This window comes from Falco naumanni, chromosome 13, assembly GCF_017639655.2.
Source record: "Falco naumanni isolate bFalNau1 chromosome 13, bFalNau1.pat, whole genome shotgun sequence".
NCBI lineage: Eukaryota > Metazoa > Chordata > Aves > Falconiformes > Falconidae > Falco > Falco naumanni.
In genome coordinates, this window is record NC_054066.1 from 19080225 (window position 1) to 19090749 (window position 10525).

Genomic DNA, 10525 nt, shown 5'->3' on the forward strand with positions numbered 1-10525 from the left:
CAGAGGGAGAGTGAATGGACACTGAACATGGTGCTGTGGAGCTGCCAGCAGCTTCCCCCAGTGCCTCCAGCCCCGTGCAGTTGGCAGTGGGGGTGTCCCCCAGGCATCAGAGCTTCACTGGATGGCAGGGCCAGGCTGAGTCTTTCCGCGCCTCCCGTAGTGCCCCTGTTATTACTGGTTGGGATGTTTCACCCTTGAGGTTGCATGCAGGGAGTTAGCAGACTCACAAGGACGCAGTCTGCTCTGTGAAGAGCTGGTGGTGGTTCATGTTTGTGCCATTTCTTCACATCATGGTATGCCAGCTGGTTCAAAGAAGGAATCAAGAGTGAGGATGATGCAGGGGAGCAAGGCATGGCTGTAAGCACATTCTGGTACTCAGACGTATGCTTGAAGCAAGGAGGTTCTGGAAACCCTTTGGTCTCCCTCCAGACCGGTCTCTTCAATGGAGGCTTGTGATGCTCACACTGGTTATCATGTTTGGTGCGTCTGCAGCTCAGAGCGCTTAGTCAGGTGCTTATCACCATCAAAAAAAGTTTTTGTGAAGCATCTGCCTTTCTATGCTTGCAGCTGGGCTTAGCACAGTCTCTTCTGAGGGAAGTCCTACCCCACAGGGAGAAGGGGCATGTTCCTGAAGTGGTCTCTCTGCTGTGGCCTGCTTATCGCTGCAGGAATGAATCATCTTCCCAACATCACTCATTTGACTGTCACTCTTCTAATTAGCTTATTTGCTCCATTTACTCATTAGCAGTTTCCTGAAGTCTTGCCGTACTTCAGTGACTTAATGCTTGCTTGCAAGTGGGTTTGGGGACTGAAGCTGTTTAGTAAATCACCCCTTGTGTATGTGTCCAGCGCAGTAATGCTGCTTTGTAAAGTACAGGGAGCGTTCTCTGGAGCTGGCTGTGTTGTCCCAGATCCCATGTTCTGCTTTGGCTTGTCCTGATCCCTTCTGTTACATCTTCCTTCTGTGGTAGAAGGGGTTGTGGTGACATGAATTTCTTGGGGTCCTTCTCTGATTCTGCTGACGGTGGCTCAAGCCTGCGCTTTGCCAGCAGCAGCATGTGGAGCAAGCCCAGCTGCTGGCCAGGATGGATGAGCAAGGAGAAGATAATTTGATTCTGCAGTGGCACTAAGGAATAGATGAGCTTTTTGGGACCCACTGACTTGCTGAGATTTTGCCTCTGTGGTCTGCTGAGGCTGTGTTGAGATACTTCCCAGTGGCTCTTGTTAAGATTTAGCCCTGTGAATATGTTAGATCCGTATGTGAAACAGGTATCAGAAGTTTTGGGAATGAAGTTTTCTGCAGAGTAGATACCAGACAGAGTTTGGGGAAGAAGAAGGAGGAACTTTTGAAGGAAGTATTGCACAAGACATGATGTTGGCAGGAACTAGACTCATTTCATTGTCAGAAGACCAAGATGCCTGTGCGTTCAGGTGTGCTGTGCAGTCCGCTCATGCCTGGCAAACCTCCTGTCTAGCACACTCCCGTAATGGGCAAACCCAGTTTACAGCTAAGCCCATCAGCCCTGCAGGGCAGCCTGTGTCTGGCTGGTGAGCAGCATTCCCATCTGCTGGCATTCCTGTCCTCTGGCACTCCCCGGCAGGGTGGTACTGCTGTGCATGATGGGGTGCTCTAATTATTGGAAGTGGTGCGTGAGCCAGAAGCAGCAGAAACCTGTCTTGATCCTGGGATGAGCTTATGCAGTTGGCCGTTTGCTGAACTGTTGTTTAGTTTGTAAATTGAATTTCAGACGTGACCAAAGCCATCGATCAGGTGAGCAGACACTCCCCTGCCACCTTTAGGGCCACTTTTCAGTCTGACCCAGGATGTGCTCACAGCAGTGGATCTGTATGACCTTATGGAAGGACCAGGGCGCTACAGGGGTGAGAGACATCAGTGTTGCTCTTTGCAGTCTCTGGTCCCTGACCACACTCACTGTGAGCTCCCCCAAACTGTGAGCACTTCAGATTCCCACTGTTGTTCCTACTGCTAAATGCAGAGGATGAGTGGTTTAAAGCCGGGTCAGTACCTCTCAGAAGGGGCAGGCAGCTACCGGGTGGACGGAGCTTTCTCTGGGAGGAGGAGTTTTTGCTGTCTGCCACCAGTATTAGAGCAGATGGAAGAACTGGCCTCTTCCTGCCCATGTCCCTGGGTGTCACAGTCCCTCATGAGGGAGAGGGCAGATCTGAGTGTTGGCAGCTGCAGAGCACAGCCACACAGGGGCTCACACTGGCGTTGAGGGCTGGGCCATCGCTCTGACAGATGGTGGGGCGAGACCGTCTGGCCAGGGCACTGAATTGTCACCTGTATCCCTGCACACATCTCAGCTCCCAGTGGTAAAGCTGGTGTTTCAGGGACAAGGCTGCAGTTAAATCAGCCAAAACATCAGGTTTAACTCATGGTCACACCAAGCCTGCGTCTCCCATCTTCACTGCATGCTGGGGGTCAAGACATCAGCCTCTTGGAGGAGGAGGGAGATGGCAAGCAACTGGCAGTGCATGTGTCTGGGGGAGAACCTCGACTGCCATGCCAGGAGACTTGTAACAGATGAAGGAGCAGCGACATACCATTTTTCAGGGGCTCAGTCAGTCAGGGATTCAATCTGTCCATGAGAGCAAAGCCGCCCCTGCCTGGCTGGGGCTGATTTATTTCTAGGCTACTCACAGTTCTCTGGGGATTGTGGCAAACCCTGGGGATTTGAGACCACTTGTGAGTCAAACCTGTTAAGGAGAAAACATCTACTTTATGCCAGGCTGATGTCACTGGGTAGTGCTGTCACAGTGGCAAGGACGGGTGTCAGATATGTGTCAGACTGGGCTCCTGCAGTGTGTCACCTTACTACAGCCCAGAGGAGTATTCTTTGCTACGATACCCAAGCTGATGCCAGCATCAGTGAGGGCCATGAGCTGCCAAAAGGGTGTCGGAAGTGGTGCTGGACGCAGCAGCAGCTGGGTTTGGCCAGCACATCCATCTGGAAGAAGAGCCCCAGACAACAGAAAGCAGCATGGGGCCTTCAGCATCTTTTCTAACTTGAAACAAGGCAGGGGTTGCCCTGCACTGCATAGGGAAGGGACGAGCCCTCTCAGCACCTTTCCTGTAGCAGGGATTTTGACCCGTGCTCTGCTTTCTACCTACCTGACATTGCAGGGACCTTCCTGCCTTCCACCCAGGAGCCTGGCATAAGTGCCTATAGACTACCTGTAATTTCATGCTATCTGTCTGCACAAAGGCACTCATCTTCTCCCACGGCAGCCTCCAGTGCTCGGCGTGTCTCCCTGCCCAGGACGCAGAGCCTTGTTCGGTGGGAGCCGAGCTAATTGAGTGGAGACTGTACTTTATGGAGTCCATCAGAAACAATTTAATTCTGGGTTGTGGAAATTGGCAGCCACCACAGCTCCTATCCCAGCTCTTGGGTCTCATAAGGCTGGGACTGATGCTGCTTTTTTTAACCTGCTCTATTTACTTGCCCGGATCAGTGCGTTGCTGCTCAGCGGGAGCTGGCTGTGCCGCTGGGCTGGAGAGTAGAGGATACAGCTGCCCAAACCGTGGATCCCAGGACGGCTCTGTAATCAGAGCTGGCTACTCCTGTTTTTTTTAAATCACTTGCTCTTATTTTTAAATGGGTTCATTCAATCGCCACTGTGCCGTGACCCCGCTGCAACCCCCCTGACCCACACAGCCTCCCCTCCCCGCCTGGGCTCAGCCCCCATTGTTTTCCCAGCCCTGAGGGCTGGTGTTTCACAGATGTAAAAATAAAAGCTATAACATGTGGGATAACAGGGGCAGCACAGCCAGGAGAGGTTCCTGCTGAAGAGGCTGCTGGGCAGCACGGTGTCACCACGGCCCCAGCGTTTGTTTAGATGGGCAATCCAAGCCCTCGGCTTCCCAGCTGTCATCGTGGGATGGAGCAGCAGGGATCACAGCAGGACTGTCTCCTCCTCTTTGGTGAACATAGGAACCAGTCATCCCAGCCCCCAGTGCTCTCCAAGCAGGTGCAATGGGTGTGCAGAGCCTGCAGCCAGACCCAGAACCAAAGAGCCTGGCACAGGAGCTGCTCTGTGAGACCCCTTGTTGGGAGAGCATCTGCAGTGGGCACGGGAGAGGCTGGGCTCTCGCCTGGAAGACAGGGGCATGGGGAATGAGCCCCAGGGCCTGAGCAGAAGCAGGAGACTGCTTAAACCCGTGTGTGACATGAAAGTTGATGCAATCCTTGGGGCCAGGCAAGGTCAGCTGGCAGCCAGCAGCTCCCTGCAGTGGCTTTGCCTGCTTCGCTCGGTGTTCAGTTCCTGCAGTGCCCACCTTGTCCCTCGCAGCCCAAATAAGCAGCAGATGAAGGACCATCAGCTGCTGGAGCTCTGCCTCACAGACACAGACCCCTCCAGCCTCATGCAGGGTCCTGCCACCATCCTTGCTCACACCCTTCCCTCGCTTCTCGCCCCTTTCAGATGGCACTCTACTTCTGTACCGGCATCCTGGAGGACGAGACCTTATTTCGCCACTATGCCCTGAACGTGCCCTTCTACACACACTTCACCTCGCCCATCCGCCGCTACGCGGACATCATCGTACACCGTCTCCTCTCTGCCTCGCTCGGTGGGTGCCATCCAGCCACTTGTGGAGCAGCTCTGGGTGCTGCACGGGGAAGGGATGGCCGTGCCGGGCACAGGCAGGACTCCTGGGTTCCTGCCTTGCCTGCCACAGGTGCTTGAAGTCTGTGTCCCACAGGGCAGCTCCCTGGCAGGGGGACATGGGACACGGAAGCATGAGCTGGGCATCTGGGTCTAGGGTGCCATGGCATGGCTCTGGAGTAGGAGGGAACATGGGCACATCGTTGTCACTGGTCCCCTTCCCAGGTGCCAGCTCCCCCATCAGGATGGAGAAAGAGGCCGTCCAGAGGCAAGCAGATCACTGCAACGACCGGAAGATGGCTTCCAAGAGGGTGCAGGAGCTCAGCGCTGACCTCTTCTTCGCCATCTTTGTCAGGGTAAGAGCCAAGACTATCTTCCCCTGAGGCACCTCTGGATGTCCCCGTGAAAGCTCAGCCTAGATGCCACCAAGCAGAGGGCTCTGTGGCTGCCCAGCTGGCCTTGGGGAAGGCAAACAGTGAGGGGATGCACTGAGCAACCACCAGCACCAGACCTCCAGGACCTGGAGGCACTGGCTCCCCTTGGGGACGACTGCGTGGGGGATGCCAGTGCAGTGACAGCCCTGTTTTGGCAGGAGTGTGGTCCTCTGGAGTCAGAGGCCATGGTGATGGGTGTTCTGAATGAGGCCTTTGATGTCCTTGTGCTGAAGTTTGGAGTCCAGAAGCGCATCTACTGCAATGTGAGTACCTCACCAGTGTGAGACAGTGCCAGTATTGCCTCACCAGAGAGGGCTGCAGCAGCCTGGCATCACTGGAGGCAGGGGCTGTCCTGGTGCCCGTCTGTGCCGGCCCTGCAGCTGGCAGAGCTGCACCTGAGCCAGGCTGGACAGTGGGGAGGGGGCCTGAATGGGGTTTCCCCTCCATCCCTCAGCCCCAGGCAGGCACGAGGGGCTGGGGGGGGTCCGGAGCAGCCCAGCTCTGAGGACCAGCCTCTCCCTGCTCTGTGCTGGGAGTGATCTAGTCTGGGGAAAAGGGAATAAAGAGATTCAGGGGAACAGAGATCAACACGGAGCTGAAGTGAGGAAAGGGAGTGAGGCTGGTTTTGATTTCGTTTAATCAGATGGTATATCTGGGGCTGTGACAGCACCACTGTAGGCCAGCACCTGCAGTTAGTGACAGCATCTTCTCTTAATAACCTGGTTATATGGCTGGCAATGACACCTTTAAACAGGACGTATAGCGTGATATATGGGCTGTTTGTGTATCACAGCAGTCCCTGATTTTTGTGCTGGGCTCAGGTTCACAGGCTGCTGTATCTCAGTTGTTAAAGAGCTGCAGAGACAAGGTGCTGGGCAAAAGCAGCGTTGTCCACAGGCAAAGTGGAGAGGGAGAGCTGAGGGGGGGGGGGCGGGATGTTGTCATGGCCACAGGCTGTTCCCAACTCTCTGCCTGCCTGCAGGCGCTGCCCTTGCTGGGCTTCCGCTTCCAGAAGGTGGGGAAGAAGCCAGAGCTGACACTCATGTGGGAGCCAGAGAAGCTGGAGCAGGAATCTGTTCACCAGGTAAGACGCTGCAGCACGGGATTGTCTCACAACACTATTGGGTTGGCATGGAAGCTGTGTGCAACATGTGGATCCCATGATGTCTGCAGGGACGAGTCCAGGAGTTGGGACTGCCTTACAGGCTGTCAAGTCCTGCTGTCCCTCTGTGTCCCCTCCCCAGTGAGCCCGACCTCAGCCTCAACCTCCTCTGCCAGCCCGCCCCACTCCATCCCATCGCTGCCCCCGCATCTGACCCCTCCATAGCCCTCAGACTCTGCCCTGCCTGCTCTGCACCCTGCCTCCCAATTCAGTTTCCTCCAGGAATTAAATTAACGTGCTGTTTACTTCCTTTTTCCAGATCATCAATTAAGATGTTAAGTAAGATCAGGCCTAAGACAGTGCTTGCCTAGACTCTTCCCCCCCATCCTGGCATTCCTTGCCTCCTCACAGGCACAGCCCTTCCTTCGGATTTCCATCCCTGTGATAGGGTTGAAACCCAATTAGGATTTTTTTAAGTCAGACTTCCTGAGATGCAGTGTCAAATGGTTTAACAGCATCTAGAAATATCTCTCTTGTGTCCCTGTCATCTATTAACTTGGTAACTTAATCAAAGGGAGCAGTTGCGTTTGTCTGGCTTGATTAAGTGGTGCTTCTTTGCCAACTTTTGTCTGGCGTTGCTATAAAATCACAGCTGTGTTGACTGCTGTGATCCCTGCCTGCTGCCTGGGCAGGGATGGGAGGGCTGAGAGCTGAATCCCAACCTCTCCCTGCACTCTTTGGGGGGCTCTGCACTTGAACCCCATTTCCAGCCAAGCCCAGCACAACCTGTCCTTCTCCACTTAGGGCTAGATGAAAAGGATTCCTGATACAGGGCCAGGCTGACCCTCCCAGCTGGTGTGATGCATGTCCCGGGGAACCCCTTCCTTCCCAGGGGAGATGTTTTGGTCAGAGCTGGCTCAGCTCCCTGGCTGCTGCAGGCATTTCTGCAGGCCTCGCTGTGAAGCTGAGCTTTCCTTTCTCAGCTTGGCTCAGAGAAGCACCCCTGGATGTGGCCCGAAGTGTCCTCAGCTCCTCCTTTCCTACAGGAACGGGTATCACTTACACCCTAGCAGGGACCCGCATGAAAAATAACACCCCAGCATGAGCAGGGCCCATTTTGGTTTAGAAACACTCAGCAATAGAGAAAACTCCTCCACAAACCCTCCACATCTCCTAAGAGAACACCAGAGCCCTCCCCTGGGAGCAGGCTCTGAGCTGTCCTCCAAGCCAGCCGATCCCCAGGTTGATAAATCTTCAGCCCCTAGATGAGCTGGATCCCCAGGAGCTGTGCTGAACCACAGGAGATGTCACCCAGACACCCCGTAACACTGACCACCCCCAGCTCCCTGCCTGGCCCTGGTGCCTGGCCTCTGCTTCTCAGTTTGGCTCAGCCTGGCCAGGCAGCAGGAACGTCAGGGAAGGCTGTTTGTGGGAAGCTGTGCAAGGGTCTGAGCTGGCTGGCCCCGCCAGGGAGAGGAGGTGTTGCCCCCATCTCTCCCTGGGCTCCAGGAGATGTCCAGGACCTCAGTGGGTATTACTCGGGGCTCGTGTGTGAAGTGGATCTAAGACCTGAGGGATTTGATGTGAAATAACGCAGTTCCCCGGCGGTTCAGCAAAGGGATGAGGCAGGGTTGCAAGGTAGAACCCCGATAGTCCCCACAGGCTCCCTGAGACGTGGGGGGCTGCCCCACGGCCACCGCCTCTCACACTGCTGCCAGCTGGGGCGGGCAGGGGGCTGGGGCGAGGTAGCCAGCAGCTATCTGCGCAGCCATCTGTAAACGGATTTCCCTGCGGTTTGCTCTTCGCTGGCCACTTTGATACGTTTAAGTCTCAATGAGATTTTCCTGCTCTGAATGATTAATCTGGAGTGGCCAGCGCTGGATGAGCTGGGCAGGGTTTGACAAGGTTATGCCAGTGGCTCTGTGCCTGCTCCTGCTGCGGGCCAGCCCCGAGCAGATGGCCCCATCGAGCCCTGCTGCAGTGCAGGGCTGGGGGACAGGCTCCAGGAGGCAGAGTCCCCAGATGCCTGGCCGTGGTCCCGGGGCAGCCCCTTGCTGGTGTCCCAGCCAGCCTGTTAGCCGTGCCTTGTGGATAGACCTGATTGATGCTTTTTGCTTCTAATCCGCACAATGGAGTCAGAGGACCGGGCAGGTGGCGCATTCCTGAACAGGAGGGATTGATTTTCTGGGGTCTTTATTCCCTTGTGTCTCTCTCATCCTCCATTGTGCTCCCTTCCTGGGTCTCCTTTTGCTGTGGGGGCATGGAGGGGTTGTTCCCTCCTCAAGGGATGCAGAGAAAATGCTGAGCATCATGTGGAAAACCCTTGTCACCGCAGCTCACCATTGGCGCTCGGCCAGGTTGCTTCATTAAGGGATGATGTACATTCTCTGGCTGGAGAAGGGAGATGCAGGCAGGCGGCTTATGGGGAGTTTGGGACCAAAAGCCAAGGCCCATGCTGCTTCCCAGACTGTGCAAAGAACAAGACTGGGGCCTGGTCGGGCTCGAATAAGTGAGGATGTTTTGGGATGCTCATTTAGGTCAGTTTGGGTTCCCTGGCTGGCTTCACAGCCCAGTGGTGTTGCCCTTGAAGATGCCGTATCCAGCCCCAGGAGCACCTTGGACCCCAGCAGAGCTATCTGAAGCCGTACTGCCCCATTCCCCGGCTTCCGATGGGTGCTGCAGTGCTGCTGGCAAAAGCCAGTGTGACTCTAAGCAAATCCTGGTATGGTGCCAAGCCACCTGAAAAACCCTTTTCTCTCCCTTGCTGAAGGTGATCACCATTTTCACACTGGTGGAGGTCGTGCTGACGTCAGATGGTGTCCCACTGAAGTACAGCGCCCTGCTCAAGAGACCAAGCCTCAGATAACTGAGCGTCGTAGGCTGTGCGTGCTCCCTGCTGCCCATGCTTTCTCACCTCCCAGGCCCTGCACCAGCATCTGCCGGGGACCGAGGAAACCCATGAGGAGTTTGGGGTTTTTGAGTTTTAAAACTGATACCATTTTATTTCTGGTTTGGATTTTAACTCTGGCTGGGAATGGGACTCAGGGCTTGAGCCTCCCCCAGAGAGAGCATTTCTACTCTCGGATATTTTTAGCTTGATGCTTTCTTTTTTTAAGGCAGCGGTGTCTGTCCCCAGCCACCTCGGGTGCCCGTGGTGAGGGCTGAGTGGGGACACATATCCTCAGGAGTGGAGAGTGGCTGGCTCCACATCCCAGGTGGGATGTGGTGGGATGCAGCCATGGGGCTGTGCAGGAGGGTTTCTTGCAGGGTTGTGTGTCATGTAATAAAAGCCGGGTCAGCAGCTGCATGGGGGGCTTGCGCAGGTTTTATTTTGTCTTTTCCGTGTTCCCCCAGCCAGGAATCCCAGCAATAACTCGTCTCCCAGGCAGCCCTGTGCCTGTCTCTGCCTGCCACTTCCTAGGCATTGCGAAATCCAAACAGCCTCACAGCCTCCCCAAGCCCCAGGGTGTGCTGGGCTGGAGGGCATGGGGGATCAGGTGGACATGTGCTCCCGGCTCCTGCTCTGCTCCGAGGGCTAATCCCTCAGTCTGAGCCTTCACTGGGAGTCACCAGCTGCCTGCTCCAGGCCCTCGCACCCTGGCCTCCAGCCTAACCTCACTCGGCGACCCTGCAGCACCACGTCCTTGCTTCTCCCTGCTGCTCAAGAGGGCATCCAGCCCCTCTGCAGTCTCCAGGCGCCTCTGCCTGCTCCCTGTCCCCACGTCCCCTACCCATGCCATGCAGGATGTCTCCAGGGGCATGGGCTGTTTCGACAGCCTCCACTTCATCACCCCCGTGGGGACAGGCAGCCACAAGCAGTGGCTGGTGGAGGGATTGACGTATGGCGAGGGATGGGGGATCGGGCTCTGGGATGGGTCAGGTCTGGGCGCAGCAGGCTCTCCAGGAGCTGGCGAGCCATGAAAGCCACCAGGGTCACCTGCATGGGCATCACCTTCGGACGTGGGAGTGGGTGGGAGCAGCCTGCCTGTTCCTGCCCAGGTCTCCTGCTCCTTGTCGGGTGCTGGTGACGTGGGGCTGTTCCCTGCCCACAGTAGGCACCTTGCTGGGCAGGTGTGCTGGCACGGGCTGCCCCAGTGTGATGGGCACCAGCTGTCCCAGGACCTGACGGGCAGTATATATATATATATATATATATATATATATATATATATATATATATATATATATGTCGCCTGGGAGAAGGGGACCTGCGGACACTGACACCAAAAGCAAGATGTCCTCCCCCTACCCCTCAGCCCAGTGTCCCCTTCCTCGGGTTTGTCTCAAGGGAAACAAGGCCAGTCCAGCCCTGCCCTGCTCAGTCCGTCTGCAAAAACAGCACTTTGCCCTGCGGCCTCCCTGC

At 55.8% G+C, this 10525-nt stretch overlaps 1 protein-coding gene across 5 annotated transcripts in view; it reads left to right on the plus strand.

The window, feature by feature from the left end:
• DIS3L2 (DIS3 like 3'-5' exoribonuclease 2) overlaps positions 1 to 9469 on the plus strand; it is a 194363-nt gene extending 184894 nt beyond the window's left edge. For 2 of the 5 annotated variants that reach the window (XM_040613140.1, XM_040613141.1), the window contains 5 exons: positions 4444 to 4591; positions 4852 to 4982; positions 5219 to 5323; positions 6043 to 6144; positions 8933 to 9469. In XM_040613140.1, the coding sequence (XP_040469074.1) occupies positions 4444 to 4591; positions 4852 to 4982; positions 5219 to 5323; positions 6043 to 6144; positions 8933 to 9028 (582 nt within the window). In that variant the 3' untranslated portion in view covers positions 9029 to 9469. Of the gene's footprint in view, positions 1 to 4443; positions 4592 to 4851; positions 4983 to 5218; positions 5324 to 6042; positions 6145 to 8932 lie in introns of those variants that run through there. The other 3 variants (XR_005830666.1, XR_005830667.1, XR_005830668.1) reach the window with 3 other exon arrangements.
• The last annotated feature ends 1056 nt before the right edge of the window (positions 9470 to 10525 follow it).